Source organism: Merops nubicus, unplaced genomic scaffold, assembly GCF_000691845.1.
Source record: "Merops nubicus isolate BGI_N331 unplaced genomic scaffold, ASM69184v1 scaffold48599, whole genome shotgun sequence".
Lineage (NCBI taxonomy): Eukaryota > Metazoa > Chordata > Aves > Coraciiformes > Meropidae > Merops > Merops nubicus.
The window spans coordinates 6,576-26,548 of record NW_008632650.1 but is presented as its reverse complement, the minus strand read 5'-3'; the positions used below and the strand labels follow the sequence as shown (position 1 = coordinate 26,548).

Here is a 19,973-nt window from a genome sequence, read left to right as displayed (position 1 = left end):
ATGCGTTATTAGTGGCTCCGTGCGTGAGCTGGGGGAGCGGTGCTGTCAGTGCTGTTTACAGCCACAGCGTACACCGGCCAGTGCTTTATCTCGGGACAGCTGGCAGTCATCATCGCCTGACAAGTCTGGGTGTGTTAGGAAACAGGATGACTGGAAGCTGAACGCCCAAGAAAAGTAACGTCCTTACCCTTCGAAGCCTTCATGCAGGAAACACGCACCTCTGCAGTTAACCCTGGGACTTGACAGGGGCCCTGGGTATTAACAAAAAGGGGACAGAGTCAGAACATGCCAGGAAAAAATGACAAAGTACTTGGAGATCATGGTTTGAGGAGAATCTGGGGAGTGGGTTTTCATTTTTTCTTTAGGAAATTTGGGAGCACCTTAATCTTGGTGAGATAAAAAGATTGCCTATACCAATGGGTATGCCAGTCTTCAAAGTCATGATGAAACAGTGGCACAACTATGAAATAATATTTGGAAAAGAAAGAGTCCAGAATATCTGTATTGGCTTGTCCCTACAGTAGGTTGGAACTTTGTTAAAATAATACAAGTTTACAAACAACACTATCTAAAGTTTTATAAATAAAATTACATCAAAACTAGACCAGTCCACATGTCAAATGCATTTTTGTTCCCATCTCAAAATGCAGTTGACACTAACAAAACTTTTCAAAGGTCTTCACTAAATCAAAGGTTATTGAGAAAAGCCCTTTATTGTTAACTCACTTTGAGTGACGCTGAGGTAGCAATAACAGAAGTCCTCAAGTCCTCCCAATGGTAAGGGTGTTTCTGAAACGTAAACCACCACCTTGCCAACTCTATAAAAACAGAAAAGGCAGAGGGATGAAGTTACTTGTGTCCTGGGACCTTTTGGTAGAGATTATTCGTTTTCCTGCTCCCTTTGTTAAGGGAGTTAGTGCAGAAAGCCAACTGGTGCCATTTGTGACCTTTGGTAATCTAAAATTACATAAATGAGAGTCCCTGAGGAAAGAGACATCTGTAGAAAGGTTTAAACGTGGAGGGCTTGTAAGAAACCAGATCTTGGTTCTATCTGTTTTCTCAGTTTGGTTTGACTCCTTTTGTGGCACAGAAGCACCTCCAGATGCAAGGGACAGAATGAATGCCTGTGCCGTACCTGGATTATTTAGGAGGGGATATGGTTTCACAGTTAGGGGCTGGTGGATATGGCACCCCACCAAAAAGAATAAAATGCCACTTTCAGGGAAAAGAGGTTGGAACACAGGGGAGAGTGATCCGGGTATGGAGCAATAAAAGAGTACGAGAGACTGTACAGAAGTACCAAAGCTACATTCCCCTAACAAAGGAAAAATACTTGGCAGCCCAATAAAGTAAAATACGTTCAGTTTCTGCCAGTGCAGTGGCGAGGACAAGCTGGCTGCTGGTGCTGAGGGTTGGGAAAGCACTGCTGCACGGAGCCACAGCTTCCGCCCGGGACTCATGGGGCCGTTTCCTCCGCAGCTGACTGCGTCCAGCTGAAGGTGCCCGTCATTCAGCAGCTGTACCACTGGGACTGCGGGCTCGCCTGCTCCAGGATGGTGCTCCAGTAAGTGACTCTTCTGGCTGGAAAGGGGGGGAAATCCCATCCCGTGGGAGAAAGGTAGCGGGAAGCAGCCTCCCGGGAGGAGAGGTGTGTTGAGGCAGCAGTGTTAGTCTTACTAGGGCACGTATTCTCTGGCACCCTTGGAGAACTGCTGCTGCTTGGGTGTCCCGGTTAGAAGGCAGAATTGTGTCCCACCTCCCTTATCCCTTAGTTCTCCCAGGTAGAGAGGTAAACAAAGGAAGGCAGGGGTAATGAAAGCTTTGCACTGATTGAAAAGTTAACAGAATGAAATATATTATTTAACAGGGAACAGAAAGGAAGAAGGGTAGGGGTTTAACAGGGTAAAGGGGTTATACTAACAACATATCAAGGAAGGTTAAACTTCCAAAAATACAAACCCCAAATGCTGTGCTGAGGCTCCCCGGTGCTGGATCTCACTGGATTGAGGTGGATTGAAGCTGGATGCACAATCCTTGGATGTGGATGGAGGCAGGGAATGAGTCTGTAGATCAGGCCCAGGTCCCAAGATGGCCACGGCCACGTGCAGCACAGGGAACCACAAACAGCAGCAGAGCAGCGTGTCTGTGGCCAGGACCCCAGCAGAGAGGATAAGAGGGAGAGGGAGAGCTGTGTCTCCTCTCCCTTTTTATAGATCCCAGCAGGAAGGCCCGAAGACAGGAAGAGGGGAGAGGGAATAGAACAGGTCTATGCCCCTTTCATTCAGGCTCGCTCCTGGTTTTAGATTTCAGATCTCTACCCACCAGGAGCAGCAGGTTTCAAACCATTACATTTGGTCTGGCACAGCTCTCCAGCAGCAGCAAGGGAAGACAAAATAAGATGAGCTTCAGACACTTCTGAGTAATTGACTGTTTTGACAGATGCAAAATACCTGATCGGGTGTAAGAACTTTGCAGGTTGGCATGTGTACACTGGTGAAACGTTATCCCTCTTCCCTGTGGTTTTAGTTCAGAACTGATCCTTAGCACAGCGATTCACCCAGTTCCAGTCTGGGATTTGAAGCGATGGGTAGGTGTATCCCAGCTTCTGAGTTTGGGCTGCCTCTGTCCTGCTGAGTCCTGGTTGGTGGGATGACTGTTTTTATTGCAGCAGTAGTTTCAGCTTCAGAACAATGCACTGTACTGCCCTTCGGGGTGGTTTTGGTTTGGTTTGGTTTTTCTTTTTTATGAACTAGTAGCTGTACTGCTGAACTCCTCTTTCCTTCCACAGAGGAACATGAGCTTAGGTGCAGGAGAAATACCTATTTAGATGTCCACTTAGTAGCTATGAAGCAGAAGATTTTCATTTCTCTCCATCCCTTCTGCCAAGACGTTAGTCCGTGTGCTGGTAATTTCCCATCTTGACTACTGTAACCTCTGCCTTTTTATCCCCTTTACCTTTCTGCTGTTCCAGTCTGCCCAAAACTCAGCTTCCAAGATTAATCTTCTCACCCTGCCAGTCTGACCTACTTTGCCCTGCATTCTAGGTTCCAGTCCTTTTTTTTTTTTCTTTTTTTCCATTTTCTGCCCATTTGTTTTCTGACTTCCAAAACTCTCTGTAACTGCCTCACCCCACCCCTTTGCAACCTGTGCTAAGCTTCCTCCTGACTTCATCTTCCCTTTATTGCCTTTTGTGCCATCAGTGCCCGAGACAAGCTTCCTCTGAATGTGTACTGATTTCCTTTACACTTCCTCCTTTTGAAATCCATCTACTGCGTGAAGCAAGGTTTAGTCTTTAACACTTCTGTGTTTGCTCTAATGCTTGTACCTTTAGACTGTAAGCCCTTCAGGACAGAGTTCTATACTTGCTCAGTATAGCTTGCCTATTGTACAGCACCTGTACACTTCCAGCACTATTAAACAGTCAAGACACCCATACATTTCCAATTTTTAAAAAGTCAGCAATAATTCCAGTTAAATATTCCCTCCTCCCTTTCCTTCCCTTAAATTTGTGGCTCCTTTGTGGGTTGGGTGTTTTGTTATTTCTTAGCCAAGCCTGCTGTTTGGGTTTTTACGTCCTGTGATGTGGAGGCTTGGGCTACAGCACACAATTTGCTTCTCCTAAGATCTGTGCTTCCCTTCCCCTGCCTTTCCTAACACCATAGGTACCTGAATCATTTGGACAATGATGAATTTCAGAAAGCCATTCAGGAACTCCAGTTAACAAAGAGTATCTGGACTATTGACCTGGCCTACCTAATGCGGCACTTTGGTGTCAAGCATAAATTTTGCACCCAGACGCTTGGAGTGGACAAGGGCTACAAAAATCAGGTTAGTATTCTTATCTCCTGGGAGCCAGCAGATAAGCCCTGTGTGACATGCTAGAAAAGCTCTGCTGTGTTACTGAAAATTAACCACGGTACCTGTGAACAAGGTTTGCCTGTTGCCAAAACTGGCACAAATCAGTTCCAAAGGCGAGGCTAGGTATGATCCCACATATTTTACATCTTTGATTCCATAACATGAATTTTTTGAAAAGTTTTCATGTAGTGCTCATGAAAGGTTCCAGCCTATTTGACAGCCTTGGCAACTGAAGCCCTCTATTTATCTACAGAACAGGTACAGCCTGGGCAGCAGCAGTGCTAGCTTCCACACTTTCCCCACCACCGTGCCTCAGCCCTGACCTGGAAGAACCACCTCTAGAGGTGAGAGGGGAACTCGGCCTCCATGTCCATCGAGAGCTTGGCCTCTTCAAGGATGCCAGCAAGGGGCCCAGGGCGGGCCTGTAGTAGTGATGGCTTTTCCAGTGCAAGCTCCTGCCCAGTAAGAACCCAACAGGCTTCTTTCATGTAGGCAGCTGAATAGCCACTGTATGGAAATTACAACAGTAACTGACCAGGAATTAATTTATACTTACCATTTAGAGCAGAAATCCTTATCCTGTTACCAGTGAACTAAGGGAGAGATTTCTTATCCCATAGCCAGATCTCCAACTTAAGCAGGCCCTTGCTAGCAGGGATTGTAAGTGGTGGATTACCTACAGTAAACATCATTCCAGTTCATAACTTCTGTTATCTCCACAGTCATTTTACAGGAAGCACTTTGACACAGAAGAGAATCGAGTGAATCAGCTCTTTGCACAAGCCAAAGCCTGCAAGGTGCTGGTGGAGAAGTGGTAAGCTTGTTTTCTTTCCTTTCCTTTTGGAGATGCTGTGGGCCTCATGTTTTTCTCGAAGTCACCTAGCTAAACTGGTGAAAGAGACTGAAATCAAACCCTGAGCCTTTTTTATTTTTTTTTTTTTAAATTACAGAGTCTTTCTACTCTATCTGTCGTAAAAGACAAAAAAAGTGGACATCAAGAATTAATAATGAAGTTTGAGGAAAAACAGTCATGACACAGAATAAGTGATTTGGAAATACTGACAGGAGTTGACTATTGTGTATGTTTAGGATTTGATTATCCATTAAAATGACTCAGCAGGGAGTGCCTACAGCATTCTCATTGGCCATGGCTGGAATTGAGAGTGCTACCTGGACACATAACCCATTGTCCCCAGAGCTATACAAACATAGCTCTCTGTTCCTAGACAGAGGCACAAATAAAAACCTAGCATATGAGTTTTTGCCAAAGGAAGGATGAAATAAGGAACCCCTATGAAAGAACTGCAAACCCAGGAGAGGGAGAAAACCTGCAGCATTGTTTCCTGACTGACAGCAATATTCTACAGGGAAAATAACCAAGTGTCCATGTTCAACTTGAACTGCATGCCTTTTTATAGTGCAGTTGGATTTGGATTGCTGCTGACCAAGTGGGGTAAATGATTCTTAAGGAGTAAGAAGAGAGGGTACAGGGCAGCCACAACAGTATTTGAATGTTGGAATGCAACTTTCATTTAGCAGACTTAGTAAGTATCCTTTTTAATATACATGTGGTCTGTATGGCACCCTCTGTTTAACTAGAGCTGTGACAGGACAGAAGGGACAGTCAGTCCATCTTGCTTTAGCAACCTTAAGAGCATGGCCTTGATCAAGGCAGGGACAAAGGGCACATCTACCTGTGCAGGACTGAGGCTGGGGCATCAAAGAGGAGAAACAACACTGGAAAGGTCAGAAAGCACCCGAGTTCAGTCAGGTAGTACACACAGCCTCGACATCTGGAGTGTATCCAAGGGATGAGCTTCTAATGCACGTGGAAGGCACCATCTGCTTTGGTGAAGGACCGCTTTGAGCAGATGACATTATGGCTGGTTTGGTTAATACTCATTCTCTGTGGGAGGTACTGTAGAAATAAAGTCTTAAGAGCACCAGCTAGTCCAGAATTGCAACTAGGAGAAACACATTCCTGTGCGACAGGCAAATTTGGGGACATCTTAGGCTGGTTGGCCATTATACAGTCTTTAACCAATTCGGTGCTTTAGAAGTAAGCTGTTCTAAAAGCAGGGGAGAACACTTCACTTATGATTTCCCCACAATAACAATCTCTCAAGCTGCTGAATGAGTTGCCAGCTATTTTAATACTCTTTTCTGGGGCATCTGACACATTCTGAGATTTAAATTACTACAGAATCCAGAGCTGTTGCTCTGCATTTCAGTAGCAGCAATGAGCTCAAAAGGCTGTGAATGACACAGGCTTTGTTTAGAGCAAAGCTTGCATGGTTTAACAGCAAAAAGCTGTACCTGTGATAGAAAGACAGCCACATCAGCTGCATGTCGCCAGTACTGTCCATCATCACTTCATTATACACCAGTCTCTTTCTTAAGCTTGTTAATAAGCATGTCTGTTTTTTTTCTGCAGCACAGTAACTGTTCAAGACATCCAAAACCACCTGTCTCAAGGTCACGTAGCCATTGTCCTAGTGAATGCAGTCCTGCTCTTGTGTGACCTTTGCTCCAGTCCTGTCAAATACTGCTGCTTCCTCCCCATTGGGCAGAAGTGCTTCTGCAGGAATCCCGACTACCAGGGCCACTTCATTGTGTTATGTGGCTACAACAAAGCCTCAGGGAGTATTTACTACAACAACCCTGCCTATGCTGACCGTGAGTAGCCTGTCCCTTCTGGGTGGATTCTCAGCCACATCACTGACACGTCTGTAACACAGAGCCACAGCTGCACTTCCCTAACGGTGTGCACCTATTTCAGGTGTCACTAACCCATTTCTCAGAAGGGCTCTTACCATATTAATTGAATCAGTGCTGCATTTTGTCCTGGGATTTACCCAAGCCATTTACTCGATACAGAATCTAGCGAAGTTCTTTGGCTTTCAGATGGGTTAGTGAGAGGTGCTGAACTGTTCCTATGTGCAGAATGTAGCAGGGTGGCCAGTTTAGTATCTATTCACAGCACTACTTCAGTGACATTGCCTCTGAGGTGCTCAGAGCTGAGTCAAGCTGTAACCTAAGCTGATGGGTCAGTTTGTGTGCTAGTTACTTTGCTTTGCAGAGGCTGCTAGACCCAGTGTAAGGGCCTTTGACAGGCATATTCTTCTGAATTTCTACTAACATTTTGTTCCTCTTCCTTCCTGACAGGAACATGCTGCACCAGCATCAGTAACTTTGAGGAAGCCAGGACAAGTTATGGCACTGATGAAGATATTCTGTTCATCTACACAGACAGCTGACACCCACACCTGCTACCTGTGGTCCTTTTCCTGTGCAGCCTGTGGGCAGCTGGCTGCTTGTCTCAGGACTCCCCTGCAGAGACCTTGCTCCTGAACTGCAGTGGGATCTTAAACAAGGGAGGCTTTATAGACATTGGTAGGACAATATTGCAATGCTGTCTTTACCTTTTTTTTTGCAATGTACGTCTCATTTTTTCATGTGTTTTTTTTTTTTTTTTTCTTCTCATTTTCACCATTGCACATTTGACAGCAGTTTTAAAACAGGCCCAGACCCTGTTCACTTTGAGCTTATTTTCAGATTAAACATGTGAGAGAAAAGCACCAAATTTAGGAACTTGTAACGCTTGGTAATAGATGCATAGGTTTACAGAAACAAAACCAGGAAAAATAATAGAAAACACCTGTTTCTCTTTCTGTCAAAGTATCAAGGGCTGATCTTCATCCTAAATGCCAGGTATTAAGGTTCAGTTCAGCAGGGTATTATGGAAGGAAAAAATACTAACTTCAACCACTCTGAAATATCAAAAAATGCCTTGCTAGCTCATTAGTATTGTCTGCATTGTAGGAATGAAACATTCACTCAAGGAAACTTCCCTCATCTTCTACAGATTTAGCATTCATGCCACTGCATTTCATTTTGAATCGCAGTTATTGTTCCCTTGTACTACAGACTCAATCTCTTTGGCTGAATCCTCTAGGATGACTGTTCAGAGCTCTGTATTGCCCAAAAAGTTTTAAGTGAAGATACTTTATTTGTACCTAGAAGTCTTTACTGCTCTTTTCAAACGCCTCCAAACATTAGGCCACCCCTATGTGCCAATTCCTGCAGAATCCATTCTAAATATGAACTTCAAACTTGTTAAGGAGATACAGAAAATAATAATCTACACTAATGGTATACGTTTTTTTTGTAAATTGTAAATATCTGACAGCATATACTGGATTGTAACTAAAATGCTGAAATTGAGGCAAATATTGCTATTGGTATTAGTTCAGCAACATAAGAAGAGCTGAAGTCCATTAAAGAAATGAGGGATACAAATGTCTCTGTTACAAGTAAAAAGGCATATTTTGTAGCTCTTATACTACAGCTGAATTTGGATTAAGCTAGAGTGACAGTATTCAGACATTATCAAGTGAAATTGTTAGAAGCCCATTTATAATCCTTTCATGTATTACTTGGGTTTAATTACTTTGCTGAGGAGCATTGTGAAGTCTAAGAAAAGGCCACCTATTTTAGATCGATCCATTACAATCTCTTATAAGTACTGATCTCCAGTTCTACCTATCTTGAAGTAAACCAGTAAAAGAACAATGTTATTTGGTGGTAGAAATAATAAATAGGAATCTACTTTCAGCACAGTAAAATTTTTTCCTAAGAGAAAACGTTTTCTTCTATCAGTTCTTGACTTACTGAAAAGCATCTGGAAAGTGTTCAGTAAGTAGGCTTAGTAGGATCAAGAGTGCTCCTTTGTTAAAGGCTGGAAGACAGTAAACAGACATTTAAAATGCAGCAGTCTTTAAGAAGTTCCAGACAAAAAGTATGTGTCAAGAAATTTTCAGTGTAACAGATTTAGCTTATCATTGGTGAACCTGGAATACGATCTTGCACTTACATTTCCAAAATGAGTAAAGACGAGGCTGCAATTTGTGAGCAGCAGAACCAGTACACTAGTGCCATCAGCAGAATCCCCAAAAAAAGCTACAAAATCTGTTACAGATAACGCCTTCAGACTCCTCCAAAGTAAGTCACCAGAAGGCTACCACTGATCTGGGGATTTTTGTGTCCAAGGCCAAATTCATGATGTTTGATTTAGAGAGATTGTGTTAGCTATGTTACTAATTAACAGGTGTGTAAACTACAGGTTGATAGAGTACTTCCTTAACCCATGCATTTTCAGGTAGGTAGTTCATTCAATACCACTAAACTGCCACAGGATCTATCTTAGAGCAGGCTTGGTTAGCTAAATAAAACCAATTCTTATAAAAGGCTTGTAGTTGACATTTAGCCTCTTACTGGTTTAGTTATCCAACTGCAAATCTCATGAAACGAACTTAAGGACATGCAAAGTGTTCTGAAGTGCACAGATAGGTCTAACAATATTGACTATTAAATGTTTGGTACCCAGGGTTTAAATACTTGAACAAAACTGCAAGATAAAGTAACAAAGCCTAATAGAGACAAAATGAGAGCTCCACCGTTGCTAAAGGATCACTTACAGCCACCAAATGGAAGATAGCTATGAGAGATGAAAACACAAGGAAGGAGAAGCCAAATGAAAAGACCTGAGTATTTATATGACATAAATTCAGCTCACTGCACAAGCATTCAGAACATCTGCATTTTCTAAAACTTTGTTTCCCATTACAAGATTGTCTATCAAGATAAATACTCATTCTGAAAAGTTCTGTCACTGTTTCCTTCATGATGTCAATAGCAAAGGAAGGGGTATTTTACATGCAGGGATTTTATACATAAATATATTTTTATTTGTAATTAAGCCATTCTCAATAAAGGTGTAAAGTCACAGATAACCCTGTAACATAATATAGCAGGTGCATTTATTAACTAGATTATGAAAAATGTTGGAAAATCTTTAGAGGATGTGTTCTGTACTTAACTGGAAATGGCTCAGCTGAAACAGGAGTTCAAATACTTATTTGAGCTGTAACTTCATAGTTGCTAGGCTGGAAACTGTATTCATTCTGCACCTCCTGAACACCTACTGCACCACCTGAATCTTGCAAACCAAATGTCAATATACACAAGTAGCTGAGAATAGCACATGTATTTTGTTATTATCTGTATTCAACAGCTGTTTTGTGTACTCCACAATCACTGAGTATCCTACTGGAGTGCAGCTCCAGGGAAGTATCATCTTCCCTAATAGCATCTCCATGGCTTTCTGTTCACAATGAAAATTACACAACTACAGCAGCCTTGCCTGTGCTTCAGCCACTGCTGCTATTTTTGCCTGACAACACAGCACTGAGCTTCTGAAGGCATTAAAAGCATCCACCTGCAGCACTATTGCACCTTGAAGAAGCCCCTCAAAGACATTGGTCCAGCTGTGCTACAACTAGGCATTATCTGGGGCATTACTTAGCAATAAGAGAACTGCATCAAGTAGTTTGTGATTTTAAAAAACCAAACCAAACCAAACAAAAAAAGATAAAACTAATTTATGGCTCTCTTCTTCCTGAATTATCCATTTGAGTAGAGGGTAAAAACTAGAAAGCAGAAGTAAATAGAGACCAACTGCAAAGCTTACATAAATATGTTTATGTCCTCTGAACTCATTATCTCCATCAAGCTATATCACCGTATACAGTACTGAATATATTTCACCGTCATTTATGAATGTATTCCCACTAGGTCTATCTCTAGTAAGGAACAAAAGTTTGGAGTCAGTATAAATGACAAATGCACAAGAAGCCATTTTTTCAATTGCTTTACTTAACAGTTTTGAATCCTGTTACTTAAAAGCTGGTTACAGGAAATTTAAATGCAACATGAAAAGAATAACTTATAATCCACAGTAAAGCTATCATCCAACAAGACTTTAACTTGTGACGTAACATTGAACTGTAACGAGAAGCATCTCATTAGATCTCTCTTACTCTTTAATGATATTGGGTATAAAATAAGGCTGGACCGCTTCGGTGAGCTTGTCTGCATACATTTCGTATCTACCAGTCATCTGGAAAAGAAAATCAAAGCTGCAGTTCCTTAAGGGAGCTATGGAAGTACTTCATTAGGAAATATTCATGGCCACCATTTTTTCCGATGACATTTAATTGCCTCAAACAGTAAAATCATCATTCCCTTAAGATGCAAGACTGCCAGTGCCTCAGCACAAACTAACACGTTTATAAAAGAACACACATTGTTGCCTAAAACTCTACTTCTACCCAAAAAAGCGCAGGAGCTCATTTCCACTCTAAAAAGTAAAACTTTAAAATGAACACCCTTCCTGCTTTGCAGCTCTCCCTCACTGACAGTCGTGTCTGCTGACTAATTACTGAAGGCTCTTTCGGAAAGTGAACGTGAAAGGTGGATTTACTTTCTTACACATCAACCACATTCCAGGTTATGTCCATCAAGGCAAAGGAGTGTATCTGTCATTAAGTCTTCCTATTATCTCCTTGACAACTGATGAACCCTGCTGCCAGCACTAAGTTTGCGTATGTGCCACTAATGGTATTTGGGTTGCTCTTACTTTATCCATTAGTAATGTGAAATCTTATCACTGCTTTGGGCGACACAGTAAGCTAGGGGGCTGAAATACAGCCCTTTCTGGAGTGCTCTCCTCCTCTTCTGAAGTGCACAGTCTACAACAATGCCTCCAAGAGGGGCCAATGACTTCCGTCTTGCCAGAGTGTAACAAGAATAATTTGTTTAACTGGTTTGCTGCTGTAAGTTCAGCATAGGCATTCTACTTAATGGTGTGTTTAGGCATTATTAAATGCAAATTGCAGATGACAGAGCAGGTTAAATAGGTTCCTACTTCCTATTAAGGGGTTTCTGCTGTGGGTAACTGGTGACTTCATACTTCCTCATTCCCCTCATATCAACAACTATCTCTCTTGGCCACAAATGAGAGGAAAAGCAGAGATACCCCCAGTCACGTAACAGAAGCCACAGCTGTGCCTTATGTGCCAAAACACCAACAATAGCAACCCACACCACAACCATAAAGCACATGAAGACAACAACAAAAAAAGCGCAATTTTATACAAAAGAGCTAAATGTCAGTGGTTTGCTTTCACTGTTTGACTTCCCTTATCAATACAAGTGCTTTTGTTAGATGTCCCTGCTCAGCTGTTAAAAGCAACGCTCCAATGTGCTTCCTAACACACTAAATCTCTACTCCACAAGGGCCTCAGAATTCTCTGGCATTTCTAATCGACAGAAAATTTGTATTTTTACATCAAATTGAAATCAAAGCACGATATATACTGCACTATATTGTAATGCACAAGGTTCCAAAAAAAACATCTCTATAAAATAGATGGCTGTTTACACACACTTCCCCAAGCAGTCTTGGAGCTCCTGGCAATCCTAATTTAAGGACCAAAGGCCAAGCTTGGCATTAAGCTATTGGCCTAGTTTCTCTCAGTTTGGCTACTCCTGAACATCCTCTTAAATTAGTTCAATGATTTAAGCTCTGGACTGTTAAAACAAAAGGCTTTTAAATACTGTAAGATTCTAAGATCATTATGAAGGCTTGTTTGTTTCTTTATAAGCAGGCTTACCTTGAAATTCCATTTGTCACTGACTTGCCTGCAAAGATTTAGATCCATCTCTACCACCAGGAGTCCATCCTGAGTGCGAGAGAGTCCTGGGGTCCTGCTCCCATCTGGTGCAGCTACATAGCTGGAGCCATAGAAGTGGCCCAAGTCATGGTGTGCTAAGGACATTTTTAAAAAGCATGTTAACAAACACCATCTGCAAATAAGTATGCAACTTAACATACAGTGTCCCAAAAAAACTGGCTCTGTTTCTTGTGGTTGCTCCCTCACTGTGCTTTAAGCAAGTTAACATCCTGAAGAGTCACAGCATGATCCTAAGGTAACTCCAGTTTTGACCAACAGTCACTTTCATGCACAGTACAGCTTTCACATATATTGAATTAACAGGAGAAAACTCACCACCTTTTAAATAATGCATGATCATGCTTTCCCATTAAGTCTCTGAACTACAGACTTTGTTTTCATTGGTTTTTTTTAAAAAAATTTAACTAATTGTCAAATCATATAATTCCAAAACAGCTGAGAGAGATGCACCTATTCAATTTTCAATACAAGGTCAGAGGTGAAAACACTGGGATCTGAGGCATGGAAAAAACCTTACTTCATATTGCACAGCTCTCAAGTTGTGCCAAAAATCAGCCCTGTCTGTTGTACCACTAAGCAATGGGTATCACTGACTTTCTTCACGCAGCTGCTGCACCTAGCCCTAAAATGCCATGAGTGCACTGACAACTCAGGATAATTCAGGGGACTTCTGTCTTTTGGTCCTACAACAGGGCACTGACTCCCAGACTCTCAGTCATCTGAAAGTACGCAGAAACCTTCCATTTGAACTTTTGGTGACCACACACTGTGGTACCACCAGCTTCAATAGGAAGTGTTTCCTCCCTCCAGCTTACAAACCAGCAGTCTAAGTAAAGCAGTCAGTAGCTATCACAGCTGTCGTGGGATAGACACTTCCAGGAGATCCACCATTTCTTCACACTTTCTAGTTAACAATTATTAGCAACTAGTGAGTGTGATTTCTGAACGTACCTTCTCCGCCGTCTCCGGAAGTAAAGGCATTTTTGTAGTGTTCCTGTGAAATAAGAGGAATCTGTAGGTGGCAGTATAATTCCATTTCTTTCAAGAAATCCTTGCTAGTCTACCATACTAAGGATGGAAGTCTATATACATCTATTAAGATTTTTTTTCTGGCATACAATCAGCACTGTCTGAAGAGAGTCATCAGAGGGGGCTGGTTTCTGTGATGGGTAGGCTAGAAACAAGATCCTTCTGTGTCCTTGCCAGTTCTTCACACACTTGAGGGAACATGCCTCGAATCAGTTTCACAAGTCTCAAGAAGAGGCCAAAGAGGAGATGTTTAACCAAACACATCTTTGCAGATCACAAAAGAAGGCAAATGCATTCAAATGATAGCAAGAACAAATTTGGAATGCTGCAGGGAACCTGATCAAAGTTCTCATGTGCAGTATATGGACTAATCTGAAGGCAAGAACAACCTATTGCGTGCAGTTTTCAGTTTCATTATAGAATTTCAGAATTTCTGGAAAGAGGCAATATCTGTACAAGAGCAACCAGTTGTGTACTATTGACTTGAGGATATATTTCATTTTCAGTCATTTTGGCTAAAAGAATACTGATTTCACCACAGAAACTAGGAGAATTAGCAAAGGGCTGGTGCCTATTAGAAGGAGAGCAATTCAAGAACAGGAAGCAGCTGTAACCAAGCAGTAGGCTGCCAGCAACAAGGCAGCTCTCTACCTTTATCACCATCTATCTTCAAATCAGATTATAAATGCTAATACAGTAGATATACAGTAGAGGAATCGATAAATTCTAGTGCTGTTCAGTTCACTACCTTGAATTAATTCATGCTACAATACCCAAATTATGAAATGAAACAAAGAAGTGAAGATACTCACTGTTCCTACTCTGTTGATGGCACAGGTAAAGCAGTGATTAGCTATGGCAGCATTTCTTGCTTCAATTGGCCACAGAGACTCACTGCAGTACACAGAAGAGGAGATTTCAGAGCTACATTTAGACTGTCTCACACTGCACATTTTCTGTCAAGTAAGTCAAAGTTAGCTGCTAAGACTAATCAATACCTCCTCACAGACACAGCCAAGCGTTGTAATTGTATTCTGCTCAAATACAAATAATTCTGATAAAAAAACCTGAATAAATTAACACATCTCAAAATTTTCAAAGCAGTTAAAGTGTAAAGTGTTTTACTCTCCAAATTACACAAAGGATTTACACATGTGCTTTTACATTCCATTAACTTTGAATATACCAAACATCATTCTGCAGCAAGCTCTAAGAGATTCATGCTAGTTACCTCCTTTTTTTTCCCAAAATTGTTCAGGAGAGGTTTTTGCAGCGGTGAATGAAAATAAATTAATTATGGGAATAATAAAAAAATAAAAGGCAAAGAAAAATTCATTTCCACCAAAATTTCCTACTTTTGTTATTTGAACCACATTCATAGAACTTTCCAGTAAGTAATTTCCCCATGGTGGGTTGATGAAAAAAAGGCATGTTTAGCAAAAGCATCCCAGTAACTTCTCAGTCACTAGCTAGTAAACCTGTCACTAAATTTATATAAAACTGAAAAATGAGGAATACAAAAATTCCTTCTCTTTTACAAGCCTCTACCTCTTTTCCAAAGGAGATTTCAATTCTGACTGTCGTTTAAAACTGAATCTTCTTTTATCAAATAGTTTGATACACAGGGATCAGACTAGTTAATAGAAGTTCTGGAAGTACTGAAGAGCTCCAAAACAGAGGTGATACAATTTGTACACTCCTGTAACAGCATGTACCTGCCATATTCTGAGTACCAACACAAGGCTGCGGGCATCTGACTCATTAATCTCCCTGTCAGGCTCAGGAATCTTAAGAGATGGTTACTGGACTGATTGAAAGGATTTTGTTTATTGCCTCTTTGCTCAATTGCTCTGAGTCCGGCAGCTAGCTCTTCTAAGAAAATGCGATTGTAGTGAAAAGCTCCAGCAAATTACAGTTTCACAGAAGAAGAGAGACATGAAGAAAAGGCTATAGCCAAGACGCAACCCTAGGGACAGTTTTTACATGAGCCTCAAGAGTCCTCTTCCTGCAATAAAAATTATATGCTTAAAAACAATCAAGTGAAAGCCAGTAATTAGGAGAGTGTGAAGCGCCCGGAGTCCCACTGAAGTGCTCTGGACAACAGGGTAATTGCTGTTTGCTCTCCTCTTCAGGGGCTGTAAGTGGACAAACACCACAAGTATTGTTCTAGTAGTGACAGAAATGCCCCCAAAGCATTGCGTATTCATTCACTCCTTTTCAAAGGGGTTTTTCTACCAAAAACTATTAAAGACAGTTTAAATGACAAAATACTGCATACTATCTGCTCTCTCCAGGCATGGACATACATACTTCTCTGCATCTGAACTGGCTGCAGGTATGAAAAATGTATGCCTCTAATCTGTTTTTCACCACTTCTACCCTATTATGAGTGCTTAATGTCCTCAAAATTTTCTAGCTGGCCAGCAACAAAAATTGGATGAATATTCTTGAACCTTGTTTCAGAGAAAGAAAACTCCAGATTTACATTAAACAGGTAAAGAGAGGGAACTGAGTGAATCCTGAAAAATAGAAAATGATGAAAAAGGTATTCCTCCTAGAAACATTTCTAACTCTTCCGTCACCTTGTATACCCAGTTTGCAATTCTATATTGCATAAATGTTTCATACATTAAGGTTTACAAAACTGAAACTTGAAAGAAACAAAAATGAAAGTATTCTGCAATTAATCCACACACATAAGCCCAGCTGAAGTGACAGTGAAATTAGAATGAAATTTTAGTATTCTAAGACATCAGTCTGTCTTCTTTTTCTGTCTGCTACTGGTTATTATACTTGTATTACAGTATCATTGGTAACAATGAAATACAGTCCTGCTAGCAAAACCCAAAGACAGTTCAGCTAGGCCAAAATAAGGGGGGTTTCACTGACAAAGGCAATGTTTTTGTTCCAAAGAACTCTGCAAAGCCAGGCTTCCCCCTCTCCCCATACAAAACTAACCACTTAATGCTGAAGAGGGTTTAAAATATTAATATTTATTATTATGCATAAACTACTATCACTTAGTCAGATATGTGTAAACACCATACAATACTAAATTACTTTTCAGAGCCTATTGTTATTTGGAAAAAGGAAAAAGCACAGTCGTTCTATCAAGTGTTAAGCTGATGTGCAGACACATTCTGAAACCACATACCTCAATTTCTGAGCAGTCTAATTTGGAATTTGAAAGTATTAAGTAATACAGCAAGGAACAGAGTCCATGAGAATGAAAGGCAAGCATGAAGATTTTGTCAAAGTGTGGTAGGAAGAACCTCTGAAACCATTTTTACAAGGTTTCTGCTAAAGCCCCCCGTGACAGCCCCAAAGCAGTGTAGTTCTTTTCCGTCACCATACAGCATCCCAAGCAATACACAGCTGTGCCATACAATGCTTTGGAAGCACAGCACATGCAAAGGTTATTACACAGAAATGTGACCAATGCTGACAACGTAGAGGCAAAGAACATTCAAGATCTAAGCCACAAATTAATCGTTATGTGCTAGCTAAGAAGTGTATTTTCTTAGCTCACTGAGCTGGTTCTCTTTTTTTTTTTTTTTTTCAGGAAATCAAGTCAGTAGGGTGCAATTAATGTCAATCTGCAGAAGATTAATCTCAAGGGAAACAGTTTACACTAGTTCAGACTGGTTCAGGAGGCCTGATAATCACAAAATTGCCAACAGTTTAAAAAAAAAAGTTTCTGAGGAAAAGGTTTCTCAGCTTGGTTCTTAAAACTGCAGTTTGATACCATATTGACTGGCTCCTAGGTAGATGATGCAAGTTGGCAAGCTAAGGCTGAATACTACTGCCTATTATAAAGCAAAAATATTATGTGGATAATCGAACTAAATTCTCATTAGTTTCCAGAACACCAGCTGGATGCTGGTTAACTGTCTCAGAGACAAAAGACCTGCAGATGTACAACTAAAGTGTTGGAAGAGAATTAATGATTATAAGCAGACTGGTAGCCCAAAACTCCAGATGGAGAAGAACACAAATTCCTTCATGAAGGCAAACCAAAGAAGTGAAGCCTCAGGTTCCAAGACCTCAGCAAGGTGCCCTTGAGGCTTCAGTAGTTCAGTTAATCCAGAAAGCACAGAATGGCCTGAATTTGTGTTTTACCTGAGTGTTCCAATAGTGGCTGAAGGGTTAAAGATGATCTCTGCTCCATTCATACTAAACATGAGCCAGTTCAGAGGATGATGGCGCCCATAGCAGATATTCACAGCGATTGTTCCAAACTGTGTCTGAAACACTGGGTGTCCTGTATTTCCTTCCATGTAGTAAGTAGACTACAAACAAACAAAAGAATAAACTACAAATAGACTTCTTAAAAGAGTGAAAATAAATACCTCCCATGTTGCTTTGACACTTCCCAATTTCTGATCACTAGCTTCAAGATCATTACTTGATGATCTTAGAGGTCTTTCCCAACCTTAATGATTCTGTTTCAAGTCATCAGACCACGAGCAAGGACAGCACCTTTCATTCAGTACATAGCTGCACTGTAATAGGTACATAGAAAGAAATGGCTCCCTCAGGCTGCTGAGTTCAAGTTCAAGCCCCTTTCTGTTTCCCATCATTCACACTACACCTAAGCACTTTTCTCAATGCTGGAAAGTTCTGCAGAAGCCTAGGAGAGATCCAGAAATTGCCAAACTTTAGGCACCTCTCAATACTTTCACCACATAAGAAAATTTTGTCAAGTCATCACAGTCCTTTGATTCTGATTAAAGAGAGAGAGCGGATGAACATTGTTTAAAGAACATGGAATCCCTTTACATTCACCTGTTAGGTAATGACAGGCAGTAATTTTATGAATGCTGTAAGGAAACAGCAATGTATAGCTAAGATTGGTTATTTAAATTTCCTGTATGTCTATTGCTCTAAACACACTGAAAGCTTGAAACTACCATCAGGAAAATCACAGGATAAATCTAGAGAACACTCCTTAAAGAAACTGGAGCCAACTGCTGGCTTACACATCCCATTTACCATATGCTGTGAACTTTTATTATATCAAACATCTCTGAACAATTAGAAATGCACTGGTTCCTGTAAAAGGCACTAGTGAAGAGCAGGATAGGGCATTGTTAACAGCCATCACCAGTCACAGGTATTCTAAATGAAATGCATAGAAAAGGTTCTTCCCAAAGAAAAGGAAATGTGTGGAGTCACTGACAATTGCCTGCTTAGTGCTCACTGGTAGACAAAAGCCCAAGAAAATCTCAGTCATCAGCATAAAGGGTATTGAAAAGTAGCAGAAAACATGGTTTTATAAGAATTCTGTATGTCCATGGCTTGAGTACTCTCAGCAATTCTAGGATCTGCATAGTAGAGATGGAATAAGCAAAGGCAGCTAAAACCATGAGGGGAAGAGGTCAGCTGCCTTGTGAGGAGCACTCAGAAGGGCTCTTCAATCTGCAGACAGGCGGCTGAGGGCAATGCTATGAGATTTACAAAATCACAAAGGTAGGGGTTAAGATGAATAGAGCAATCCCAAAGCAGCAGCAGTAGTGGGTATTGACTGAAATTACACATTTGTACCTGTTTTCAAGCAAAGTAATTTTTTTTTTTTTTTCATGCAGCAGGCATTGCACTTCTGAAATCTGCCTCTTTGTGGAAGCAGGTATTATCACCAGGTTCAGAAATCACCAGGTTCAGAAGGGAATGGAAGGTCATTGACAAAAGAACCGCAGATACAGAGCGAAACAGACAGCAACATGCCACCCAACATCCCTAACACAATGACTCTGGATACCAAGGGAGTACAAAAGTTGCAGAGTGGCCAGACTTTTTCATAATAGTATCTTTTTGTGATGAGCTGAGACAGAAAAGATAGGTACACAATCCACCAGCCTCACCCAATGGGGCATGCCTCTTATCAGCTAAGAAGGTGTGCTGTAAAACAATTCCCTTATATTGAAACTATCTGCCCATTCTAACAACCACTGCCATAGGTCCTGAAGGAAGCAGAACCACACCAGGCCTAAGGCAAGCACAGTTACAGCTGGGGAACAAACCAGGGGCTTGCATGAAAGATACAAGATCATCTTCTGAAACCAAGGACCAGAGGTTCAGTATGTCCAGTAAAAGTGACACCTCGTGTTTCTTATCAGCTCTCATGAAATTGTCCAGTCCCTTGGGCACTGTTTTTATCCCCTTTCATGTCTGTAGAGAGCGCACCATGTGGTAGGCAATCACACAATCCTTTGTCAAAACAATTCTGCTGATTTAATATATTACCATTTTTTCTTCTATTCTCAGTTTTCATTTATTACAATAGGAGAAGAAAAACAAGAATGCTGTTGCTTCAGGGAATTTATCAGTTCTTATTTCTTTATTCCTCACCAGAGGTCACAATCATCTCCACAGCAACAAACTGTGATGTCTCAAGAAGGATTGATTTTTGTTTATTTATATGCCCTCCCACACATGGCTGAACAGACCATTCTCTTTCCCCTTTCCATTCAGTTCTCACTGATTCAGCAATGA

General features: G+C 41.1%; 2 protein-coding genes across 2 annotated transcripts in view; one reads left to right on the top strand and one right to left on the bottom strand.

The window, feature by feature from the left end:
* Nucleotides 1-1,421: 1,421 nt before the first annotated feature.
* Nucleotides 1,422-7,309, top strand: GUCD1 (guanylyl cyclase domain containing 1; the record flags this gene model as incomplete). Its single annotated transcript, XM_008947967.1, has 5 exons — nt 1,422-1,564; nt 3,663-3,828; nt 4,581-4,672; nt 6,293-6,534; nt 7,024-7,309. Coding segments are annotated over 5 exons (735 nt in total), but the record flags the coding sequence as incomplete, so codon positions are not given.
* A 3,423-nt stretch (nt 7,310-10,732) lies between these two features.
* Nucleotides 10,733-19,973, bottom strand: part of UPB1 (ureidopropionase, beta) — a gene marked incomplete at its 5' end in the record, with an annotated part of 15,812 nt that continues 6,571 nt past the window's right edge. Inside the window, 5 exons of the mRNA XM_008947966.1 lie at nt 10,733-10,816; nt 12,372-12,526; nt 13,404-13,446; nt 14,294-14,375; nt 17,601-17,770. Coding sequence (XP_008946214.1) covers nt 10,733-10,816; nt 12,372-12,526; nt 13,404-13,446; nt 14,294-14,375; nt 17,601-17,770 — 534 coding nt within the window. The remainder of the gene's footprint in view (nt 10,817-12,371; nt 12,527-13,403; nt 13,447-14,293; nt 14,376-17,600; nt 17,771-19,973) is intronic.